The sequence below is a fragment of the Calypte anna genome, chromosome 3 (assembly GCF_003957555.1).
Source record: "Calypte anna isolate BGI_N300 chromosome 3, bCalAnn1_v1.p, whole genome shotgun sequence".
NCBI lineage: Eukaryota > Metazoa > Chordata > Aves > Apodiformes > Trochilidae > Calypte > Calypte anna.
This window is the reverse complement of record NC_044246.1, coordinates 45401018-45427115: the sequence shown is the minus strand read 5'-3', so window position 1 is coordinate 45427115 and position 26098 is coordinate 45401018. Positions and strand designations below refer to the sequence as shown.

General features: G+C 42.5%; 1 protein-coding gene across 2 annotated transcripts in view; it reads left to right on the top strand.

Moving 5' to 3' along the window:
• The first annotated feature begins 10575 nt into the window (after nt 1-10575).
• PLCB1 (phospholipase C beta 1) overlaps nt 10576-26098 on the top strand; it is a 399975-nt gene continuing 384452 nt past the window's right edge. For both annotated transcript variants that reach the window (XM_030448781.1, XM_030448782.1), the window contains exon 1: nt 10576-11032. In XM_030448781.1, the coding sequence (XP_030304641.1) occupies nt 10934-11032 (99 nt within the window). In that variant the 5' untranslated portion in view covers nt 10576-10933. The remainder of the gene's footprint in view (nt 11033-26098) is intronic.

Here is a 26098-nt window from a genome sequence, read left to right as displayed (position 1 = left end):
TAAGCTTTATTATTTTATTGCCTTTGTTTAGTGAAACCCCTCCCTTTCTGCATGTGTTTTGCCACAGTATTAATAAACTCTGGTCATTTTTGTTAATGTAACTAACCTTGTTATGCAGCATTTTCTGAGATACATGTCGTTAAGACACTATAAAAAAAGCCACCAAACACAAAACCAAAAAAAACTCCACAAAAACCCCCTGAATCTACCCATGAACTTTCCTCTAAAAACCCCATAGTAACATATCTAGATTTATTTAGCCATCTTTGCAGGTTGCATTGCACTTTGTTGACTGCTGTTTTATATTTTACTACAATAAAGCTAGATTTTTTTGAACATTTTAGGATGCCAATAGATACTCTAAGGTTTGCAAGGTACTTATCAGGTAATAGCTATTTCTATTTTATTAGATCAGTAATCTGAGATAAGAGGTTTTAACTGATGAATAGTGGTACAAAAAGGAAAGAAGCAGGAAGATGTGACTTTGAGAAGCCTGCTTCACAGAACACGGAGCCTACCTTTGGGCAAATATAAATGTATGCTAGCATTTTGCATCTTCTATTAAAAATATATGTCCATCAGTAAGCTGCATGTAAAATTCTGAATGTTTAAATGGATGCAGCCCCCTTTTGCCAAGGGCCTTTTGAGTTCCTAATTTCTGTGTGAGAAAATCACCTTTTATGAGTGGATCCCAGGAAGAAATTAGTACCTGCAGCTCAAAGGGGAAATCAGTGAAATGCCAAGAAAGATCAGTGCTGTGTGATCAAACACCTGGATGTGAAGCTGTCTTGAAGCAGGACTGACATTGGTCTGGTTGAGAAATGATGGATGGATGTGCTCCCTTTTCTGGGTTTTTGGAAATGTTTTTTTAAATGCCAAGCTGAACTCACTTTACTCTCTTTCCTCTGCTTTCTTTTATCCATTTTTCCTGAACTAGTCTGCAAGGCAGCTATGCCTGAAGTCCATTATTTCTTAAAAAACAACTCCAACTAGCTTTCAGATAGCATCAGTGGTTAGCATTCTATTGACAAATTTGATACCAAATAATTTTAAATGTTAGCCATCACTTGATGTTTATATAATATTAGTCACAAGATCCTTTCCCCCACCCTATACTGCTCTGTTAATTCTTGCAGTTGCATCATCTCTAAAACATCTGGGTTTTTGTTGGGTTTTTTTGTTTTTTAATTGTGCTGTGAGGCATATAGGAGAACAGAGAAACTATTTGATTAGGTTTCTTGGAAAATTGGACTCAGTTCTCAGCTTGTCTTAGATGACTTCTAAGATCGTGGTGTCTTAGAGGAGAGATAATACTCTGAGCATGCTTCCTCTGTCTTTGTTGCTGATTTAGATAGTAATAAACAGCCCTTGTCCAAACAATGTGAATGTGCAAAATTCATGGTTGAATTCTCGGTGTATTACAAGATTATAAATAAGTTAACATTCTTGGCACTGTAAAAGCAAATGAAGTGTATTGTTCTTAGTTCTGTTGAATAAATAAAAATGATAGTTTCTTTAATTGGCATTTACATTCAGATTAATTTTGTGAGCATGGAGTCTGTTTACAAATGATCTGTGAAATACTGGCAACAGTGGTGGTGGGAATATTAATTTACATCAGTTCATGTGGGAGATATTCCCTGGGACTATTTGAAATATATTTTTTTTCTTTTTTTGAGAACACAAGGGTTTTGAGGTTTTTTTCATTACAATTTGCAATTTTCACTTCTAGCTTTGTTTTGTTTGTTTTCCTTATTTGCTGGCTGTTCTGAAACCCAATTTCTTTACAATAATTGCTTTTTCTTATTTGCAATCTTATGTCATGACCTTTTATATATTTACAAGAAAATTAGGAAAATGAGTGTTGAATCTTAAATTAAGCATCAACTGTTTCATCAAAACTGCTGCTTAATCTCCTAAGATAATTGCAAGATAATTTATTTGCTTTCAAAGGGCCCATTTGAACTCCTATCAAAGCTGATGAAATGATTTCAACAAAAATGTGACTGGGCCTTTCAGTCTGACCTATTAGTCCTCTTCATCTCTTTTCCTGGAGCAAGAGGACTTTGGATATTGTGGCACTTAATGTCTGGTACAAAACATTACGAGGAATGGGAGTAAGGCAGCCAGCACTATGTGATGATTTTGTACTGCTATGGAATAGACATATATTGACTGTTTCTTCCTGCTAGCTCTGTTTTGCTCATAAATACCAAGATGTAGCCTGTGGTCTTTAAAAAGAAAATTTTCCTGCTTCATTTATCCTCCTGCCTTTCTCTGACAACGTCTTTATGCACCTAACAATGTCTGCTGGTTGGAAGAGTGATAAAAGTTCTTTCTGATTGCTCAGCAGACCTCCTGTTAGAGCACATCACCTCCCACTCAGCCAAGTGGTTTACCTGGTAGTGCTTTTCCTTGGCACAGAACCACAGCGTGCAACACATCAACCCAACCATCCGTTGAACCTGCATTTCCAGCTTCACAGCTTTTACCTCGCAGCAGCTCCTCTGATTAACCGGTGAATGGCACTCTGTATTTTCAAGAGAATGCTCTGAAGAGTGAAAAATCCTTACTGAAGTTCTTAGTGTTTAGGCAGCATCAGAGTTTGGAGAGGTCACTGTGACTTTCAGCATGTTTGGCTCAGCTTGAGCTTTATGGTAGACACTGTAGTCCTTAGTTTGTCTGACTTTGGAAGCTGTGCTTAGATTGTATGAGTAACTAGTGCTTTCTTCCATTAGACATATTCCTAGTGACTAGAGCTTCGTTTTAGTTTAGCATTGTTAGAACAGAATTAAATTTCAATCAGCTTTTCTGAAATATCACCAGGAGGTGGGTTTTTTGCCATTATGAGTTACAATGCATGGGAAGAGAGATTGTGGCTTAAGACTTACACCAATACAATTGCTCTAAGCCTCAGAAATAAAGTTTAGAACAACTGCTTTAAATTGCATGAATGGTGTCCTGTTGCTTCTTTACTAATGTTTTGTCAGTTGTGGTACTTCACCCTTTACAACTGCAAGTTCTGAGAAAATATCTAGTATGAGAATAATCTGATTCAGAATAGTGTCTAAGAAAATTTCCAAATAGAGACCAAAGAAAAATCTTAGTGGATCATAGCAAGACATATAAACCTAACTTAGCTGCTTTATGTCAAGATAATCATTAAAATAAAAATCTTTTTGACTTAATTTGTGGAGTATCAAAAAACACAACAGCACTTGGGAAATCTAAAAAATTTGGAAGTAGTCCAAATAGTCTATGCAACAGAGTCAACACATTTTCTCTTCAATTTTTTTATCAATTATGAAACCTTTTCTATAAATGTTTAATGACAGTGAAGTACATCTGTTGGTGTACAGACCCATAATTTTTAAACCAAGTGCTTTTGCAATGGTGGACTCCAGAAATCTGAGGCATGTGTATACTGGGCTGCTTGCATTTAGAAACTCAATGTGCAAGAGAGTCATCTAGAGGGGTGTGAAAGATTAAATAGTTCATTTGAGTTTAAGGAGTGAAGATTGGGGAAGATCTGAGAACAGAACTGACTTAGTCAGACTCATAATCTCACCTCCTTTCTAAAGACAAACTACCCTGCCTCCAGCTTTAACATATTGATTTTTCTAAAACTGTACCAAACTTGTTGCCAAAGCCTAATTTCATTAGCTTTCATGGGGCATGACTCCACTGTGGTAATGGAACATAATGCTGAGGGCTATTTTCCTTTTTCCTAGAAGCAGAATATTGTTCTGTGATAGTGATACAAGTAATAGCTCTGTGAGAATTACAGAAGGAAATCCAGAGAAAGTGAACACTGGCATTATGCTTCTAAAATATAACGTGGGAGGATTTCTGCAATTTTAAGGCGCTGCAAGAAAAGCATAAACCAGGAAGTCTCTTCTTTGTATGAAGCACAGAGGTGCAGTTCATTTGAGAGACTCAGTCCAAAGCACATAATTTTTAGTTTCCAAAAGGTATGGGAATTCTTTCAAAGCAATTTCTGATCTGCAACCTCTTTAATGTTTTTATCTTTTAATTCAACTTAGACCTAAGCTTGTATTTAAATAAAAGCAAGTGAGGCGGTCTGCCTTCCAGTTGGTTCTAATCTGCCTATACAGCTGGGGCAATAGTTAAGAGCTAGAGAAGGAAAAAAAAAAAAGGCAAAGGTGTAGACGTCACACCAATGTAAACAAATGAACAGCTTTGAAGTCAGTAGACCTGTGGCATTTTATACCATCTGTGATTTAAGAAATCTGGTGATCTGTCAAGTCTTTAATAGTTAACTTCAGTGCTCTTAAATGTGTTGTACGTTTTATGGACAAGTTTTCACAGTCAGCAAAAATGTGTTATGCTATGATCTGTTCTTGCTTCCCTGTTAGGCTTATAATACATAAGAAAGGGTGAATAACACTTTCTAGGGAACACACCTATTGACTTTTAAACTTGTGATTGTAACTGTGCAAGTATTGTGTTAGTTTAGTGTTCTTATAATATTACTATCTTTTTTTAAGGTATAGGTAAGGTTAGGCAGTGTTGGGGCACCACAAGGGCCAATGGCTCCCCAGGAAATATGGGACCATGGGGAGGTCCCATGGGATGGAGGGGCAGCAAGGCAGGAACTTGCCAGTGCCATGGGGCTGAGGCAGGATGTCAGCCTGTGGGTAGGTGTCAGGGTCAGGTCCCAGTGAGAGGAACCAGGGTCAGACACAGCCAAGGGGCTGGGGCAAGACCAGGCTAGGACATCAGATCACTATTTGAGCTCATGGCTGCCCAGGGCTGTGGTGAAGCTGAAGACAGGCACCCTGGAACATCACTGGGGCAGGGACTGAGTCCTCCGGTGAAAAGCATGTGCACAGGGCTCTGCTAATTGCCACAGTAACAAACTAATCCTGCCATGACATGAAAAGAGTCATGGTGGAAGTCTCTGGTGCTAATGGGTGAGGAATTCTTTTCAGCAGCATTTTTTGCCTAAACCATCAAGGGTTTGTTCTTCTCCATGTAAGGCATACAGAGGAACTCGGGCTGTTTTCTGTGGCAGAGATCTATAGGTGCCAGCTGTATGTCAAGTCAACTTAGGGTAAATATGGTCCTTGTGAATGTAGCAGTGACTGGGTCATTTCACGTACCCAAAGACACTATCTGTATTGTAATTTCAAATATTGTGCATTAATATTTATTCTCCCAGTATTTTAAAGACATGTGCGTTACTGATGTGAAGGAAAAGAAATTAAAATTATTTTGTCAGGAAATGGACTTTTTATGAGATTCCCCTTCCCATTCCAATTTCTTTTCATGCAGCAGCTGCTGTTGCCAGGCTGTCTTTTGTTGCTATGGTGGTGTTTTGTGTGCCAGAATTTTATATTCACTCTTGAAGAGTCACCTGATTGAGGGGCTGTGCCACATAAGTTATCAGGCAGACCTGATTTGATCAATGTCATCTATAAAACAGTAATTGCTCCTTTCTCCTATTTTTCTATACATGTGAAGGTAAAAAGTTATGTGTATTTAGTTTATTACCCCGAAATTAAATATTGGTACCTAAGCATGTTATATAAAAATTAATGCTTTACCAGTATATTGTATTCACGTAACCCTTTTTATTTACACAAGGCATTCATTTTGCAGGCTGAGGTGTTGAAGAAGTAAAAATTAAAACATTCAGAAATTAGTTCCTTCAGCAATATAAGACCAGTAAGTATCTGATATGTACAATTTTGAATAAGTATCTGAATAAATCCAGTGCAGAGTTTATTTCTAACAGTACATCTTAGCTTTAATTTCTTGGCACTAAAAGGGCCTGAGTCAAGAAGAAAGAAGGTACGCATAATACTTTAGATATTTGCATCATGACCTTCCTGAGTAAAGGCAGTTTTAAAAAATCTTTTGCCTGTAAGGGAACTATGAAGAACATGACTTTTACATGTAGAGCTGCCCTTCATGTGTGTGCAGCTGCTTGCAGAGGAACTGTTAAGTTTGGCATGTTTGGAGCAGTTAGCAGGGCTGCATTAGCTTTTAAGTGCTGATAATAGATTGTTTAACACCACCTTGGATTTTGAACCAGCCATACAGGTGAATTGCATGGGGAGTAGGTTCTAGAGAGGACGTGTTTTATAAAATTGTTATTACTTCAGAAATTCCAGTTTGTGCAGGGGAATAGATTGGATAATCTGGGACATGAGTCTTTTTTGAACTGGGGAGTGCAGGAGCCAAGAACAGTAAACACACCGTTGTAGAGAGACGTTGTCAACCAGGTGCCTCAAATTGCCAGTGAGTGGGTGTGAGTCCACCTGTGCCTGATTAGGACAGGCCCCTATTGGGCATGAGCAAGGCCAGGGGGCCAATAAAGGTGGAACACACACCCACAGAGAAAAAACCTCAGCTCACTCTGGTGTGAGGCATGGAGAGGCCAGCAGCTCGTCGAGCCTCTGGAGCAAGAAAGGCTCTTCCCACTACAATTCTACCCTGGAAGCGCTGTGTGGTGGCTGGAGTCCTGGAAGAGACCAGCAGCTCGTCGAGCATCAGGAGCAAGAATGGCTCCTCCCGCTACACACCGTGGCTTCTTGCTCTCTGTCAGGTTTAGGGTCAATGTTTGAACTAAAGGACAATACACTACAGTCTAGTGAGTGGCACGATGTTTTTTCAAAACATCAACATTTAAAATATTTTCATTGTGTTTTTTAATTGCAAAGCAAGTAGATGATGTGCACTTCTCAGGAGCCATAAATTAACTCACAATTTGGCAAGTAACACTTGATTCACTTGCTCTGGTGACTTTACTCTTTACTGTCTAGGTCATACACCCAGCTTCTCAGCATCCTGTTGTGCAAGTATTGAAATCTGTGCTCTTGTATCTATTGGAAGTTTTATCAATAGTTGCCCAGGACCAACTGAGTCAGAATGTTATCTGCTTTACTGGTGGCTCTAGCCTCATATTCTGAGATATCTGAGTGAAACAAAGAATCCTCTGGTTTGTTACCATAATGTTCTTGCAAATTAACTATTTGGATCACATGTATGATTTAATTTTTCTGGTGTGGTCTTCTGCACCACCACTTGGCCCTGTAATTTCTTTTGGTTTAATATATTGCTGAGATTCAGATGAATGAGTTATTTCTGTATGAACAATTAGCATCCAAATCAGTCCAAACATTACAGTGTCTTCAGGGGATGCAATAATTTCTTAATTTGTACAATGTCAGTGGGATGAGGAGCATGCATAGGCATCATTCTAACTTTTTCTTCCAACTGTTGGGTATTCTTCATTTCTTCCTGTAACTTTTATTTCAACTGCTCAATTATGAAGCACAATATTAATTCAGATGCCTTTCTGCCTTCTGTTTCTTCTTTTAGGTCTTGCTCACTTTTATTTTTGTTTTTTCTATTTTGATAAGCAGCTTCTAAACAGATGCCTAGCATTTTGCAAATTATACCCTGATCTTTTCCATCTTTCTCAGCATGAGATGGGCCACATTTTATATTTTTGAAGCAGTTTATTGATGGCAATCTGTCCATGAAGCCAGTCTTCTAAGGCACATGGAAAATGTGGAGGTGATTGGTGGCAACCAACATGGCTTCACCAAGGGCAAATCCTGCTTAACAAATGTGGTAGCCTTTTATGATGGGGTCACAGTGTGACAAGAGGGAAGCAATCAATGTCATCTACCTGAATCTGTAGGAAGTGTCCCACACTGTCCCACATGAAATCCTGGTTTCTAACCTGAAAGGTATAGATTTGATAGATGGAGTGGATAAGGAATCAGCTGGGTGGTTGCACTCAAGGAGTGGTGGTCAGCCACTTGATGTCCAAATGGAGACCAATTATGACTGGAGTTCCTTAGGGGTCAGTACTGGGACAAGCTAGAGACATGGACAGGGGAGCTGAATGCACCCTCATCAAGTTTGCTCATGACACCAGACTGTGTGGTGTGCTTGACTTGCTGGAGGGAAGAGGGGCCATCCAGAAGGACCTTGACAGGCTGGAGAGGTGGGCCCACACCAGCCTCACAAAGCACAGTGAAGCAAAGTGCAACATCCTGCACCAGGGTTGGAGCAATTCCAAGCACAAATACAAGGTGAAAATGGCAGAAAATGGATTGAGAACAGCCTTTAGGAGAAGAACCTTGATGAGAAGCTCAATCTGAGCCAGCAATGTGTTTGCAACCCCAAAATCCAATCATTTCCTGGGCTGCATCAAAAGTGTGACCAGCAGGTTGAGTGAGGTGATTCTCTCCCTCTATTCTGCTCTTGTGAGACCCCATCCAGAGCACAGTTTGGGAGCCCCCAAAACAAGGACATAGAGCTGTTGGAGTGATCCCTGAGGAGGGCCACAAAGATGATCAGAGGGCTGGAGCACCTCCTGCAAAGACAGGCCAAGAGAGATGGGATTGTTCAGCTCAGAGAGGAGGAGACTCCAAAGAGACCTTAAGAGTATATGAAGCCTTCCAGTTCATGAAGGGAGCCTACAGGAAAGCTGGGGAGAGACTTTTTACAGGGGCATGTAGTAATGGGACAAGGAGGACTAGCTTTATGTGGAAGATGGTAGATTTAGGTTAGAGGGTGTGAGGGTGGTGAGATATTGGCATGAGTTGCCCTGGGAGGCTGTGGATGCCTCATCCCTGGATGTGTTCAAGTCCAGGTTGGATGGGCCTTTAAGTAATGTGATCAAGTGGGTGGTGACCCTGCCCATGCAGGGAGGTTGAAACTAGATGATCTTTAAGGTCCTTTCCAACCCAAACCATTCTGTGATTTAATGAGGCTTACTGCATATTTGGAGAAAAAGTGTCTGGTTGTTTTTGCCAGATTTGGTCCAATCATCTACTGTTAAGATAGATATATTCTTCCTGGGTGTAGCAATCCTGCTGAGTGTAGCCAGTTTCCAGGTCACCACTCCCATGCTTTGAGGAAAAGAGGACTTAAATTTAGACATGCATTGAAGTGTTTGTAATATATACTACGTACCAAGAAATGTATTCTTAGCTGGAGCAGATGCTAATTAAGCAATAGCAGTAACACATAAGCTATCTATCTGGGCTGAAACTAAAATTCCCACTGATTTCAATGAGCCCAGGATTTCAGCAAAGGCTGAATCATAAGCACTTTACAGAACTGTTGTTTAAAAGGCACAGTCACAGTGCCATTTCCTTTTGTGCTTCTTCCTTTTGATCCAAAATCAATTAGCTATCTACCATATGAAAGGTATGTTTCTCTTCAGCCAAATACCGTAATATTAAAAACTTAAATTTGAAAACCCACAAAACTGCTTCAAGCACTATGTCATTCCTCAAATACCAGATACCATTATCAGAGCCTATACTGAACTGTAGTGTCACCCCTTCTTGTGTTCAGTCTAATGGACTGTGAGGAGTCTTGCAGAATAAGGAACCATGAGGTGTTACTATGAATTGTGATTACTTTTCCCTAACAGAGGCCATAAAGAGGGCTAGGCCAACAGAAAATGTACTATGGGCTTGTTGAGAAAACTGCCTTGAAGGCACAATGGTCTATGGTACATCTTGGTAGACTGCTGTGAATATGAGTGTGTTAGGGATCATGGATAAGTACTGTAGGGTGCTTTGTTCTTACTTTCTGAGGGGTTTTAATATATGTTTTTTATTCATTTGTGGGTATTAAGGAGGGATGAAAAGACAGTTGTGAAAATAGTACTGAAAATCTCTTCCCTCTAGCTCCATCATAGAGCAATCATGTAGGAACATCAGTGCAGTCAAACCCAGAATTTGTTAAGGTGTCTTTAAGTCATGGCAAATGAACGGAAATTAAAGCACAGCAGAGAGAGAGCAGACTTTTGTCCTGACTGATGTGACAGCCACGTTTGTATGGAAGGCTGATAAGAATAAAAATAGATCAAAAGGCTTAATTGGCCTTGGAACGTGTAGGCTGCCTGCACAGACTCTCGTAAAGGAGCAGATTCGTTTCCCACCAAAGGCAATGAAAAGTTTCTAATTGAAGAGGAAAAAGTTGGAAGAGGCCCAGAGGAAGGGCTCTAAGAACTCTGTAGCCAACAGTGAGAGCAAGCTGAGAGTTCAATATGCTAGTTTTGTAGGTTTATAATTTAAAAAAGAACATACCTCCACTTACATCATGTGTATTTTTACCCAGTAATTTTTGAAGTATCATTCATCTGAAACTTATATTTTCTTTGGAGATGGTTTTTCTACATCATTTTCTTTGTCTATAGCCGAAGTTTGACCTGCTGCTCCAAAACTGAAAGGGTCAGTTGGAAAAACCTGTGGCGAAATCAGAAAGTTCATGTGCTGATGCTTTACCCCTGCTACCGCTGCATAGGGGCCTCTCACGGAGAGGTCATTTGTTGAACATGTATGGCGTTGTTCTTCAACAACTCTTCCTTAAAACCCTGGGATTTCAGGATCTGTGAGGCCATTCATGCCTTCTCAGAGGAGGAGAGAACCGGGGTGGGAGGCGCTCGGTCGAGCTCCCCCCTCGGCAGGATCCCCGAGTCCCGGCCGCTGCCTCCCCAGCCGCTGCCGCCCGGTGGCGCCGCAGTGCCGCGGGCGCGGGGGAAACTCGGGGGCCGAGCCTGGCGAAGAGGGAGGAGGGGCGGGGAGGGAGGGGAGTGGAGCGGAGCGGGCAGCGCCGATCGTTCCGTGGCCGTGCGTGTGTGTGTGTGAGAGAGAGTGCGGGCGGGGGTGTGCGTGCGTGGAGAGCCGGCTGTATATAGAGGATGTGCCGCTCCATGGCTCGCCCCGGCCGCTGCCGCGCCAGGGCTCTCTTCGGGCTCCAGTGAAGCCTCTCGCCTTCGCCGCCGCTTGGGAAGTCTCTTCCCCGCCCGCTCCAGGAGCGACGAGCGCGGCTGCCGGCCTCTCTCCTGGGGCTGTTTCCGGCGCTCCGGCGTCCCTCTTGAGGTGGCCGCCTCCCGCGGCTTCTCCGCTCCGGGGGAGAGGGCGTCAATGCGGTGCAAATGGCCGGGGCACAGCCAGGGGTGCACGCTCTCCAGCTCAAGCCCGTCTGCGTCTCCGACACCCTGAAAAAAGGCATCAAATTCGTCAAGTGGGACGATGTGAGTAGCTTTGCCTCCCCCCCTTTTCCCTCTTCCTTCCCGCTTTCTTTCCCTAGCCGTGCCCCACAAGGGGCGAGGCACGGCGGGGTTATGCAAGGCCCAGGGCGCATCGATCGGGCAAGGAGAGGGCTCCGGCACATGTTGCGGCCGCGGCCCGCCCGGCCCTGCCCTGCGCGGCAGCGGGGAGAGGCGGCGGGGCGGCCCGCCCGGTGCGGAGGGGCAGGTGCGAGAGGCGGTGGAGTTCAGGAGTTGGTGGCCGGTCGGGGACGGTCGCGATAGGTGTCCCCGTGTCGGGACCGGGCCGAGCCGAAAGGCGTTGGTAAAGCGCCGGCCGTCTGCCGGGCAAACTTTCTCCGAAGGTTCTTGGCTGGTGCTGGCTGCATTCGGGCGCGTCTTCCTCTCCTGCCTCCCTTGTTTTGTTGTGCACGTTGCCGCTTCTGCCGCCCGGACACGGTTGTTTCAACCTGTTCTCTCTCTCTCTTATTCCATCTCCCCTTTCCTCCTCCCAGTCTTTTTCCTCGTCCTGCCCTTCTCGTTGTCTCTCTTTCTCGTGGGGTTGTGAAGTTCCTATAAGCGTGCTCCATGGGCTCGCTGTTTGGGTACCCCTGCTCATCTCCCTCTGCAGAAGACGCTCCTTTCTTGCCACGTTAGGACATGAGACTTGCCTCAAAATCACATCTGCTTTCCCCTTACCACTTGCTGCTTCCCAAGCCCTTACTCTTGTATTGCCTCACGTAAAAGAGGAATGTGGCGTTCACTTAACCTTTAGTAGCACAGCTATTCAGCAGCTGGGATTTCTTCCTTCACTTGCAGGCGATGGCCGGGGCCGTATCAGAGTCAGGTAGCCTTGCCTGGTTCAGCTTTCCTTTTCTTACTGCACTAATGTATGCCTGCTGTGCTGCAGAGAAAGAAAACAGAAAGGACAAGTCCTCTGCTAGCTTTGCTCCTACCGCACAACATCAGGTGTTTGTGTCTCAGTTGTGTGATGGAAGAGCAGGCAGCCCAAAAAGTCTGTCTGCAAATGTTTCCTGGAGATGGTCAGGCATAGTGAGGCTTGAGCCGTGGTAGAGGAGTGGTTGGGAAGAAGGCAGGCAGTTTGAATGTCAGAAGAATTGTTGAAGATAACTTGTTTTGGGAACCTTCATGCAGCTCTCAAATTTTTGCTGTGAGTTTGGCTGTGCCACGGATGTCCACAGCAACAATTGAAGGGACAACAGAGAGAGAGCAAGGGAGAAGGAGCAGTTCATGTGTGTCACAACTGTTCTTGACTTGTTACGTGTCCCTGTTTTGCCATCGCTTTCAGCCTGTCCGGTAGCCAAATGTGTGAGCCTGATCTCTATGAACCTGTGATAAACCCTCCCAACTAGGAAAAGAACACAGAAAGCCTGAACAACTTGTAGTGTTAAATTTTATTTACAATAATAAGCTAATACATTTTGGATAAGCTCAGCAACCTGACCTTGTCCACAGTAGTAAGCATAGGCTTAGATTATTTGTGTTTCGGAACTAAGCTTGAATGACTTGCCTGAGAAAATTTTTTGCTTTGGTTGGTATTTTCCTTGGTACAGGAAAAGGCAGCATAATCTTAGCCTTTTCATTGCAGTTATTGTTTTATTTTTTGGCACGCTACCAATGAATTTCCACAGGTACGTGAACAGGTCAAGTTAATAGTGATTTAAGTCCCCAGACTGAAAGGTTAAGCAATTAGGCAACAGTTTAAATTACTGGTTTAAGTCCTGTTTCCCAAGTAGTATATTGTATACACAGAATTTGAAGAAGAGTTCTGGTCCAGGCACAGTGGATGTTTAGTGTCTAACGTGTCTGCTTTAGACTAATAAGAAAAAAAATTCTCAGTTGTAAGCCTAAAGGCTGCAGTAATAAAATACAGCTAAATTCTGGTAAAAGTAGTGCATTTCAGGTTAAGGGTGTTCTCAGCAATAGACAGGTAGTGGAATGTGTGACTGAATTGAAAAGTCCTCTGATGTTTAGTGAGTGCTTTCATCAGTAACCTTGTAGAAGTTGATGCATATTTTGTCAAACTTTGATTAAGAATGCTAGCATTAACTAATTGTTTATCACTCACTGGATTCTATGATTCTATGGATTTCTAGCCCTCAGCCCCCTTATCTTCCCATAGTGTTTCTTTGCAGTGGAAGCCCCACAGAATCAAAGATTTTAAGGGAAACAAGTATTTTTTGGCACTTTGGCTGTCAGAAAGTCTTCGGATGAATGCATGGTTGGTGATTTTAAGAAGAATTAGTCATTTGAGTAGCTAATAACTACTTCAGAGTCTTTCTTTTCTAGCAAATCTGCTCAAGGGATTAAAAAAAAATTAATAATAATCTGAACCTCGGTGATCTCTCATGTAAATAGGCATACACAGACTAGTGAAACAATAGGCTGTAATGAGAAACAATAAAGTGTAAAATATAACATTAAACTGGAATTGACCATAAAGAGTACTTTGGATCTGCAGTGCTGAGAACCGGGCTGCTCAGAGAAGCGAGGCTCACACACTGATGTTTATCACGCATCGTATTCCATTTACTGTTTCTGAGTAAGAATGGGAGTTGGGTTCTTCCCATCGCCTGTGCACTCTGGCAGCATTTGTTCTGTCCAAAGCATACTCCTTAGTACATTTCCCTGCTGTTTTGTTTTGCCGTTTAAAAGCGGCTCTATTGACATTGTTCTTTCATAAAGCAAAAGAGTGTTTTTGGTGAATTCCTGTGACTTGTATCAGCCCAAAGCAAAATTTTTCCAGCTGAGTTATAAACCACTGAAAAGTGGTGTTTTTTATGGGAATGCTGGAAGGCTTTAAACTGGAGCATGCAAGGCGTGTGAGGAATTTTATGGTGTATAGAGTAACAGTTGTTAAAGAATGTACTTGCCAGCTTTTAGAAGGATGGTGCAGTGTGGTGAGCAGAACACTGACAATAGCTGCAAAGCTGTAGTGGTACAGACTTTAAAACCCATCCTGAGCTTGTTGTAGCTCTGTGCCTAATTAGTAACTCTGTGGTTGCTAATGAGCAGATGTGGTTCTGCAGTTGTTAAATGAGCCCCTCTCTGAGGAACAGCAGTGGAGTCTGCCATGTGAACCTCCTCATCAGTGCATGCCCTCCCTCCCACAGTGTGATGATGATTCCATTTGAAATGCTTTGCTAGGAGAGGGTTACATCAGCCACTCAAGATCCCATACAGGCAGGTGGAAGGCAAGCATCTCAGGAGGCTTGAAACTCCTGTAGACCATCTCTAGTTTCTAAACCTTAAAAGCATTCAGATAAATTAAAAAGTTTCATCTTTGCAAGGGAAGTCATGCTTTTTTGCTTCGGAATTGAATGTGGTATCACACCATCCAGTGCTTAATAAATATGGTTTATTCAGAAATTCCCTCCACAGGCACCCCCTTGTCGTGGGGCAGGAACTTCCATGCCCTTGTGAGGTTGTGAGCTATTCTGGCAGTGGCAGATGCCTCCAGTAGGGTCTCCCATGCCAGACAGGTCACAACTGAAGGGTCAGACAAAGTGTGTCCATGAGCAGGATGGGCTCACTAGCCATCAGGCAACCACCCTAGGAGAAGGACAACTCCAACTTCAAACCCGTGTAGATGGAGCTCGTTGAGCCCCGTAAGGCCATCCATCTAAGAGAAGGACACTCTAACTAAGCCTAAGTCCTGAGGACTTCGCTGTCACCATCCCAGCTTGCTAGGCCCTGGCAGATGAATCTTAGGAGTAAAGGCTGGGTCCAGTTCTACGCACAGTGCGCCTCACCTCAAAAAGCCACTGCGCAGGCTGGAAGGGTGAACCCACACTTGTAAATCCCTTCGGTGACAGGTGAGGGATGAAACGGGAGGTGAAAGGTGCACTGGAAGCTACAGACCCAACCCTTTGTGCAGGTGGCTCCAGACATTGGTCACTCAAGATTGACCCAGGAGATGACAGTCTTGTTCAGCAGCATCCTGAGTGACCAAGCAGCCTTTTTCAAGGAGAGCACTGCTTACTCAACAGAGAGAGGGGCCTAGAAAAGGCAGCCTAACCAAAGGTCATCTCCACCCCCCACCCGGTTGGCCAGCCACGGTCAACGGGCATCTTCTTATGCAGTCGAACAAAGACAAAGAGACAAAGGCATGCACCTGCCTCTATAGGTTTGTTCAGATTGACACTCGCATGTTGGAACATCAGAACCATACTTACTACAGCAGGCAATGGGCGTCCTGAGCGTCGTTCTGCTCTAACTGCTCATGAACTGTCAAAACTTAACATTGGCATTGCTGCTCTCAGTGTAGCTCATCTTCATGAGGAAGGCAGTCTTAAAGAACATGGTGCTGGCTACACACTCTATTGGTCAGGCAAACCCAAAACTGAAAGTCACCTCTTGGGGGTTGGCTTTATGATTAAAAACTCCATCGCCCCCAAACTTGAAACTTTGCCGACAGGTCATTCCAATCGCGTTATTTCCTCACTCCTCCCACTACACAACAAGAAACATTTTGTTCTCTTCAGTATTTATGCCCCAACCCTCCAAGCTGACCATGCAGAAAAAGTCAAATTCTACACTGACCTGTGCCACCTCACCCAAAAGGTTCCTACAGGTGATGAGATCATAATACTTGGTGGCTTCAACTGCAGAGTTAGGAAAGAACTATGAAGGCTGGAAAGGAGTACTAGGCAAGCATGGTGTTGGAAACTGTAGTGACAATGCATCTCCTGCTAGAGTTTTGTGCTGAGCAGCAGCTCACGATCACCAACACTATCTTCCAACAAAAAGACAGCCTGAAGGCAACCTGGATGCATCCTCAATCCAAGCACTGGCACCTCACTGACTATGTCTTAGTGAGTCAGAGAAATGTTGGCGATGTCTGTCATACCCGAGCGATGCCCAGTGCAGAATATCATACAGACCACTGCCTTGTGTCATGCAAACTTATCCTCTACTTTAAGCCCAGACCTAAGAGAGGTGGCATCCCAAAGAGGAGGCCCAAAGTTAACGATCTTCAAAAAGATACAGTAAGAAACAGCTTCCAGGTAAACCTTCAAGCTAGACTTCTAGATCATCCCATAGATCCCTCTCCTGAAGCGCATTGGCAACACATTGAAAATAGCAACCTGCAGTCCTCTGAAGAATCCCTAGGGTTCTCCTCAAAGAAAAACAAAGACTGGTTTGATGAAGACAACCAAGAGATCCAAGAATTGTTGAAAAAGAAGAGAACTGCTCACCAAGCACACCTTGCTCAGCCATCTTGCCATGTAAGAAAAGCAGCCTTTCATCTTGCATGCAGTAAGCTCCAACAGAAACTTCAAAACATCCAGAACAAGTGGTGGATCAACTTAGCAGAAAAGACTGAACTATGCACGGTTATGGGTGACCACAGAGGGCTCTATGAAATTCTGAAAGCAGTGTATGGACCCACACACCAGGTCCAGAGCCCCTTACTCCGTGCAGATAGCCAAATGCTTCTGACAGATAAAACCTCCATCCTGAACCAATGGTCTGAACATTTTCAGACTCTCTTCAGTGTCAGCCGTGTAGTCCAAGGCTCAGCAATTCAGCACATTACATGAAGACCAAATTAGACATAGCCCCTACTTTGGGAGAGACTCTTAAGGCCATACAGCAACTTAAAACTGGCAAGGCAGCTGGGGTTGATGGAATCCCATCTGAAGTATGGAAGCATGGAAGCCAAGCACTCCATGCTAAATTTCATGAGCTCCTTGTGAATTGTTGGGAACAAGGTGTACTACCACCAGATCTCTGTGATGCAGTCATCATCACCCTGTACAAGAAGAAAGGAGAAAAGTCAAACTGCTGCAACTGCCGAGGTATAACTCTGCTCTCCATTGCTGGAAAAATCCTTGCAAGAATACTTTTGAACAGATTAGTACCTGCTATAGGAGAAGAAGTTCTGCCTGAAAGCCAATGTGGTTTCAGAGCCAATAGGAGTAGCACAGACATGGTAGTTGTTCTCAGACAACTGCAAGAGAAGTGCAGGGAGCAGAACAAAGGTCTTTGTGTGACATTCATTGACCTCACTAAAGCTTTTGACACTGTGAGTAGGAAGGGCCTGTTGCAGATTTTGGAATGATTAGGATGTCCCCCCAAGTTCCTCAAAATTATCATCCTGCTACATGATGATCAGCGGGGCCAAGTCAGATATGGTGCTGCACTCTCAGAATCCTTCCCAATAACCAATGGTGTGAAACAAGGCTGCGTTATTGCACCCCCTCTATTCACAATCTTCTTCAGCACGATGCTCCAAAGGGTCACAGGACCTTGATGAAGAAAATGGCATTTACATCCAATATGGTACCAGTGGGAGCCTATTTAACCTAAGGTGACTGAAGGCCCACACCAAGACCCTAAATCACCATGTCCCAGAGTTGCTTTTTGCTGACAATGCTGCCCTCATTGCTCACACAGAAGCAGCTCTGCAGTGCATAACATCCTGCTTTGCAGAGGCTGCAGATCTTTGTAGGCTGGAAGTCAACTTGAAGAAGACAGAAGTTCTCTACCAGCCTGCACCACAGGAAGACCTCCATCATCCCCACATCACCATAGTCGAATCAGAGCTTAAGTCAGCCCAGCAGTTCAGCTCTCTGGGATGCATTATTTCCTCAGGTGTCAAGATTGATAAAGAGGTAGACAACAGACTAGCAAAGGCATACAGAGCATTCGGAGACTGCATAAAAGAGTCTGTAGCAATAAACACCTGAAGAAAAGTACAAAGATGTGTTTACAGAGCCATTGTACTGTCTACTCTTTTATATGGGTCTGAATCATGGGTCCTCTACTGCCACCACCTGCGACTCCTTGAACACTTCCATCAGTGCTGCTTCCATACAGTCCTAAACACCCACTGGACTGTGTGACCAATGTCACTGTCCTTGAACAGGCAGGGGTCACCAGTATTGAGGCCATGCTACTGAGGACTCAGCTATGCTGGGCAGGGCATGTCTCCAGGATGGAGGATCACAACCTCCCTAAGATTGTGCTCTGTAGTGAACTTGCCACCGGCTGCTGCAGCAGAGGAGCCCCAAAGAGGAGATACAAGGACTTCCTGAAAAAATCCCTCAGCCTTGGCTGTATTGACTGCCATCAGTGGTCCACTCTGGTTTCCAGTCAGGAGACAGGGAGACACCATCCATAATGCTGCTGCCTCCTTTGGGAACACACATAGAATCATCCTCGAGGAGAAAAGACAGCACAGAAAGAACTGTGCTGTGCCTGTACCCTCACACGAGACTTTCTGCTCTGCCTTTTGAAACTGGACCTCCTGTCCCACATTGGCCTTGGCATGTGTAGAGTCTTTCTTAAATCTTCATCCGTGAAGCCAAGCCATGATGATTCGAAAATTCCATTTGGGATCAGGATATAAAGCACTAAAATCAAACGGATGATTGTTGTCCTGTAACTTTTCTTTTCCTCATACTGTTTCTCTTTTATTCTGTAATAAATAGTAATACAAGTCAGAAAATAAATTTTAGAATTAACTTTTGCTCTTGATACATAGATTGGATTTGGAAGACTGAACAGAAATGGGTGATGTTTGAACAGGTGGAAGCTTGAAGTGGCTGATTGCTTAGGTGTTTTTTCTGTGGCTGTGTGTATGTGGTTTAAGATGCTAGCTGGCTGAGCAATTGCTTCACATAATGTTTCTTCTTGGTGCCTTCAGCTGGGCCTTGTCACTTACTGCTGAGCAGAAACTCTGAGTCTCTTAAGTGCTGGACTTTAAATAGCTTCATTCTTATTCCTAGAGAGAGGCAATAGCGGTGAGGAAAAGGCTAAAAGACCAACTGACTTGATCCACTCTGCTCTAGTGAAACCCAGGTTATAATAGCTCTTCCCGATGAGAGTCTTAAAACAGTTTAATAAATAAATTAAAAGGATGCAATTAAGTCTGTGGGTGAAGCTCTTTTGTAGGGGCTTAAACGTAATGTAACAGAGCGTGTTGCTAGCCGAGAAGGTTAATGGAACCTGAATATAAAGGGCGACTTCTGTGGACTGATCTGATGTCTGAAGGGGCTGAAACCTGCCTTGGCTGTCTTTTTTCCTTTAATTTTCTCTGGCCTGTAGCAGGAACAAGATAGACCTAAATGAGTTAACAAATAGCTCAACAGCTAGAGCACAGCTGAGCTGATGTTTTCTAAGAGCAGCAATAGGCACACTGAAGAAAGTGATTACGATGGTGCATATTAAAAAATAGATTTGTTTTCAATTCTTGCTTAAAGGCTTTCTTATCTTCCCTACTGATAATATGTACTTTGCATAAAGAGTTTGACTGGTCTCTCTGTGGCTTACACTATTTGCTTTTACATGCAAGTTAACTGTATCAGAAACGTAATGTATCTCTGCCTAAGTTGAGTGACATGATTTCAATTTTCTAGCCGTATGTTTTGTTTCTTTCCTAAATATTTAGTTAGTGGAACAAATCTCCTCATAGGTGCCATTGCCTAGTGGCTATAGCACTTCCTCAGATATTTCGGTGAGCAGCAAAAATGAATTTAAGTCTTATAAGTTCTATTTTAATCTTTTTCCTACAGCACTTCTTTGCCTTTATAAAACACTTGTGCTTGGACAGTGAGTGCTATGCAAAGTTTTCTTTATGTGTTTAGAATATTTTAAAGATTATAAAAAGTATGAAATACATCTCCTTTAACCTTTTAAGTAAATATAACATCAGATTATTGTTATTATGAATAAGCTTCAATTGAACAAAGAAGAAACCTGGAAGAAGTTCATGCTCAAATAACTTGTTTTGGGGTGGTTTTGGTTTTTTTTTCCCCCCTTGCCTTTTTTTATGTTTTTAATACTGTGCACAAGGCTGTCACTACAGTACATTACCAAGGCCATGAATAATGAACAATCGTTGTTCTGTGAACTGAAACAATAAACTGAGGAGTTTATTTTTTCTGAACGTTTCCAGTCTGGAGAGAAGTTTGTACAACATTCCAGATGTTTTATTGTTTTTTTCTTTCTTTATTGCTAATTGTAGTAAACAAGTATCAGCTCTATGCTACATAAGAATATTGTATCAAAATGATTAGAAGTTGTGGCTTTGATCTTTAGCAACATAAGTGAGTAAACGGATTGAGTTTAACATTTTTCAGCAATTAATATTTAGTAAAGGGGAATGCATGAACTTTGTTAACTCCACTGAAAAGCTCTTGCTTGAGGGAGAAAAAGATCTGGGTTAGATGCAGAAGGGTTAGATGTCTGCTTTAAAATATCTGGTGAAGACTACATGTTTAAGTTGCAGATAACATCTGTGTTATTGCAGCGTCTGAGCCCTTTGGAGTGTTGGTAGATACTAGGAAAACTGAAAACAAGAAAACAAGTAAATGAGGAGTTCTTTGTGAAAGGGAAGCTAACTGCATTTAGATTATGTATTGTGTTCTTTCCTCACTTTAATGTTTGAATCCTCAAGCTCTTTTTTTTTTTTTTTAAAAAAAAAAAAGGCTGTAGTAAAATGGAGAGCTAGCTAATAATTTTGGAGTCTTTTATCTGTTATAAAGTAAATGCTTCATAAGCACTTCTAAATTTATTTTTATAAGACCCATAAGACGACAAAATGTGTTCCAAACTGTACTCTTGTAGCTTACAGAAAAAAAGAGACCAACATAAAAAAATACTAATTTTGAATCTGTGATGAGATACTTTGGACCTAATTTTACAACTGCATAGCACCATACAATTAGACATTCAGAATGCCTCCCTGGTGACTTCAGATGAATTTGGGCTTAGCATCTCTGAAAATTAGAAAATGAGTTGCAGAAATACAATCCCAGCATTCCTTCAAAATCAGAATATAGCATTTATACTCATGAGCAGACTGGTGTAAGTGATTTGGTCATCATCACATAAGAACTCTCTGGCAGAGATAAAATTGTCCTGGTTGACATTTGGGTGTTTTTTCTTCAAATTTCTGCCTTTATTCCTTCTTTGTTGACAGTATACTCTGCAACATCTACAACAAATAAAGACTTGTGGAGACAAATCAGGGCTATACGTGGTAAGGCTATAATTAGCCCAAGAGTATGAGCATCCTGAGAAAGGAGACAGGGTAGTCTGCTTCTGAGAAACAAATCCTGCTCCACGTAGCTCCTTTAAATTTGCAGGAAGTTTGTCTTTAATTAGCAGAATGGTGACTTCTGTCCTGTGGTGCCATCACCAAAGCTTCTCCAGGGTTAAACCAGTCTAATAGTGACGTGTTTTCTGCATATTCCTATTGGGCAACATTTTAGAAGTTCAGTAAACTCAATTCTAGTTTTGATTTTTTTTTTTTTTTTGTCCTGCTTCCAACCTCAGCATTCATTTCACCTTCTCCAGTGTTTCCTTCTTGCAATCTGTTCCTTCACATGGCATATTTGGTTCTTCATCCCTCAGTAAAAGAGGACATCTTTACCTTTCTGGATTGTTTCAGGAGTTCATAGCAAACCTAGAGGGTGGGTAGTTTTTCCCTCTCACTCACAGATCCACACTCATCTTAAGGAAATTCATAGTGCTAATTATTTGGGTAATCCTGCCTAGTTCCAGTCTGAGTAAATCCGGTGTATTAGAGAATTTTAACATCCTATATCTGCTGACCATGTCATGAACTGTGGTTTTGCCATCCCTTCTCTTTTACTCCTTCTCCACTCCGCAAGCCTGGAAATGTCCCTGGCTTGCTGGGTAGTAAGGAAACTCTGGAGGGATTCTTTTCACACCTTTCCCACCACTTTACCCCTTTACACCTTTGCTCAACCAGAGTTCAAGCCCTTCCAACCTTAAAGTTGGAGAATATTTTTCCTCTGCCAGACACAGTCTGTATTTTTTTAGCTTTGTGTTTGGAAGCAGCTTGGCAGGAATTTTCCAAGAGAAGGTTGAAGCACATTAAGTAATGATATATGTAAAAGTTTTCAGGTTCTATTTGGGGGTGTTCAGTGTCTCTGTTAATCTAAAGCAGAATGATGAAACACTGGTCTGGTTTGCTAAGGCAGTGCTGTGAGCCCCATCTGTTGTAATAGCTGGAGATAAAGGCTGGTCTGCTCTCCTTTTTAAGATCCATTGATGAAGATTTTGACTGTAGCTGTTTCTAAAAACCATCATTATTTATGATTTATTAAAACACACACTCATCTGCCACATGGTATTGCTCTTTGGCAAGGTATGTGTAGTTTTTTATCCCCTTGTAGGTACTTCTAGTAACCACTCAACTTTTCACCCTCTAGTCCCGGCCTGTGAGGTTCTCTAGTTATTTTAACACCGAACTTTGGCTCAGGACACGGTGACAATTGTGTTACATTGTTGCCTTAACACATAGTACAAAGCTGTGGGAGCCAAAGCCAGAGTAGTGCACCCTGGTGTAGCCACTCTTTCTCACCTCCTGTCACCTCCTGTCTCTTCAGGTCTTTGAGGAGCAGGGTAGAACACTCCATCCTTCCTGGCTGGATGCACAGCCTGGTCTAGAGGGCACTCTGAGGATTAGGAATCATGGGTGTACACTCAGAAAGGAACCAAAGCAAGGTTTCCAGCCTCTTTACTGCTTAACTTTTGTATGATAGGCTTTGTTGGTCATTGATATTACAATGGAGGTGGTGCTTCTTGCTCACAGATGATAGGTGTAGTATAGAGAACTCATGCTTAAAATCAGACCTTGCAATGAATATCTTGTTGGTGCTTAAATATGGATTTGTCCCTTGATCTTCTGTGTCCATGTTCTGCTCTGCTTTGGTTGTTAAGGATCCTGAAGTTGTCTGTGGCATTTTGTGGGCATAAATTCAAAACCTTTTTGTTTAAAAGTAGAAAACAAAGAATATTACTAATGCAGGATCTGCGGTTGTACAGCCAGTTAGGAAGCAATGTAACAGAGTAAGTATAGGAAAAACACATTACACATTTGAGGCAGTGAAATTGAAGGATAGTGGAGAATTGGCCCTAAGTCAAAAAATAAAATGGTAGGGGGGTTTTAAAGGTGAAATTAAAAGCCCTTTAAAAACATATTCATTTAAGTTTAGTCTGGTGTGATATGTAATGCACTGGGACTACCAGGTTAGGGCCACTCCAGGTCTTTCTGTTCAAGAAAATTGCAATAGCAATCTGTTGGAAACTAGGACACTGCTTTGCACAAGCACCCATGGGTGCTTGATGACCCATAACATTTGCATGATTGACTGGTACACTCTGCCTTCCTCTGCTTCCAGTCCTGTTTCTGGTCACATCTGATTTTTTGCCTTGGTCACCTCCTCCTGCATCTTTTCTTAAATACTGGGAAGAGTTCCAAAAGTCTGGGGCTCCTGCCCAAAGGGCTGCTTGCTTTAGTAACACCTAGTGGATCCTAACATCTGTGCCCCTAATAGACACTTAAATATGTGCTAACTTCCTAGCTTCTTAGCTCTAGAGATGTACAACACTGACCTTCCCTGCCATCTCCCCTGTTTTATTCTCACATTCTGGATTTGAGTGGGTTAGGGAAGAAATTAATGTCTGTTCCCTATTTGTTTGTCCTTCAAGTTTTTGGTGTTTTGTTTTTTTCCCCCCCTTTTTTTCTGTTGGGTGCTTTTACCCTCTTCTTCAGAGTATTGTAGGTTTGTAAAGCTGTTCAGGAGTTATGGGTGAGGTCAGCTCCTTGGGTGAGGAAATAGAATTATTGGGCTTCAGGATACTCTTGAGTGACTTCAGGTGTGTCTTCTGTGTAATAAAACACAGTTTTTCCCATATAGCACAAAAGCTGGTTTTATAAATTTTTTTTTATCTAATGTACTAGGCAACTGTAATGTGAAACAGATTTCTGTCTCAGAGCCTTGAACCACTCTTCTTCTTGGTTGCACAGCATGTGAAGTGCTTTTCATGTATCTTTTTGATTGTTGGCTGCCTTTTGAAGCCCTAATTGCAGAGCAGTGTAAAAGCAGCAGACCTGTTCCACACAACAGAGTGTAGTGAAATGATGCAACCAGGTGCCCCTAGTTCCCAGGGAGTGGCATAAAGCTCGTGTTAAGCCCACCTGTGCCTGATTAAGGCAGGCCCTAACTGCGCATGAGCAGGACCAGGGGGCCAATAAAAGGTGAGGCTTGAAGCACAGGCTGAGCTCACTCCTGAGCTAGCCAGCAGAGAGGTCAGTCGCTCTCAGAGCAACAGCACCGATCCAGGCTAGTCAGCCCTGTGGGTTATAGGCTCGGAGCACGGTTCATGAGTCTCTGCTGGAACACCTGGTTGGACCTTGAAGCACCGTACCTGAAAAGAGGTTCGTTTTGCTACAACAGAGGACTCTGTTTTAATGTGATTTGGGAAGCAGGACTTGCAGAGCTGACTAAAGAAGTTTATTTCCATTTTGCTACACTCACAGCTTAGGAATCTGGCTTTCAGTGGCAGAGACTTGCAAGTGACATGTACAAAGTTCTTCTCTCATCCTGTGTTTGTATTCAGTGTGAGGTTCTCATCAGCACCTTAATTTTGCTACGCTTAATGTCAGAGTAGTGTAGCTAATTTAGAGACATAATGCACGTCTGCCTTTTTAATTTTAAAAAGCAAACAAATGTATTGAGGGCTCTCTCTTCTCATCATTCACTTTTTTTGAGTCTTATCATAGGCAACATTTTACAGTTCCCATTAACAAAGGTAGTACTTTGACAACTGCATATCATCAGCACAGACAAATCTGAACAGTTTTTGGGTTGAAGCAACTGATTTGAAATGACTAACCAGCAAAACTGATGAATCCTAGGCAAAATAATTGTTTCATGCCTGTCTTTTCCCCATCACTTCCATCTCCTCTCCTACGAGGAGCCTTGTCTCATCCCAAGGCAGAGGGACACTTAGATGTTTTCTTCCCTCACCTTATGTATTTACATACAGGGACATAATGAGATAAGCTAAAAAAGGAGACAGCTGTATCTCCAGTGCAGGGCTTTTTCCTCCTTTTGAATGGCAGAGGTTTAGTAACACTTTTGTAACAGCTTGAGGATATAGACATTCAGTCAACATCTGTTTAAGGCCTTCCATATTTAAAAATGTATTTGTCTGTTGCACTCAAATGATACCCGACTCTCAGGTGTACAAGATCCTGGGAAATAGAGAGGAGCAAGGGAAAAGAATAGATGGCACAAATTCCGCATGTCCATTTTCTTAGGGAAAATGCATACAATGCAGTCTTCTTGTAATGAGGAAAAGAAGGGTCAGTGGTGCTTTGTGAATGAGCTCTAATCCCAGCTGGGACATTCATACAACCACACTTGTTCCCAACCTCTGCAAGCTCACATGGCACCGATTTGAGTGTCACTGTTCCTGTGGCACGGTTAATCCACAGCCCAGAACTTCCCATTATAAGGAGGACTTTTATGCTCAATTAAGGGCTTGATCTTGTGTTTCTTCTTAGTGTAGAACTTGCTTTTTTTGTTTCTCATGTGCTGAGATAGAAACGTGCTTCACACTTGACTCCATTTTATTTATCTACTCCTTCTGCAGGCTTCTGCCTGCTGCTGGGCCTGTAACTTCTTTGGGTCTTGTTTCTTCCAGCAGTAAACTGGGACTAACCTAACCCAGTTGTTTCAGAAATACCTGTTATTGGGAGTTAAAAAAGGATTGTCCTGGTCGCATAATACAGACAAGTGTTGTCTTCTTGTCTCAGAAATGGCACTTGCATAATTAGTTAGGTTTTTTATTTATCATAATGTCACTTCCATCGACTTTAGTTGCTGTTGGAAAAGATGCAGTTAGATAGATTTGATTTGAATTTTAACATATTAGAGACGTTTTTCTTTCTTAAAGGAATGCAGGCTGACCTGACATATTGCTGCTTTGAAGATAAGCGGAGGCTAAAGCTGTAATCAAACACTTTAACAGAAATGTACATCCTTTTTGAGGATAAGTTGTGTGTTAAGCCTGGTTTCATGTGGGGATAAGGCTTAAGCAATTTTTCTGGCTGCCTGTCTTCCTCTTGCTTTCTGTGCTCCCTCCATAACTTTTAAATGGAATTCAGAAAACAGGTAGATGTCTGAAGACAGCAGTGCTTTTCAAGCTGTCATGAAAAAACAGTAGAGGCAAGAGAGGAGGGATTCTATTAGGACCAGGCTGCACTGCTGTCAATTATTGTTAGAC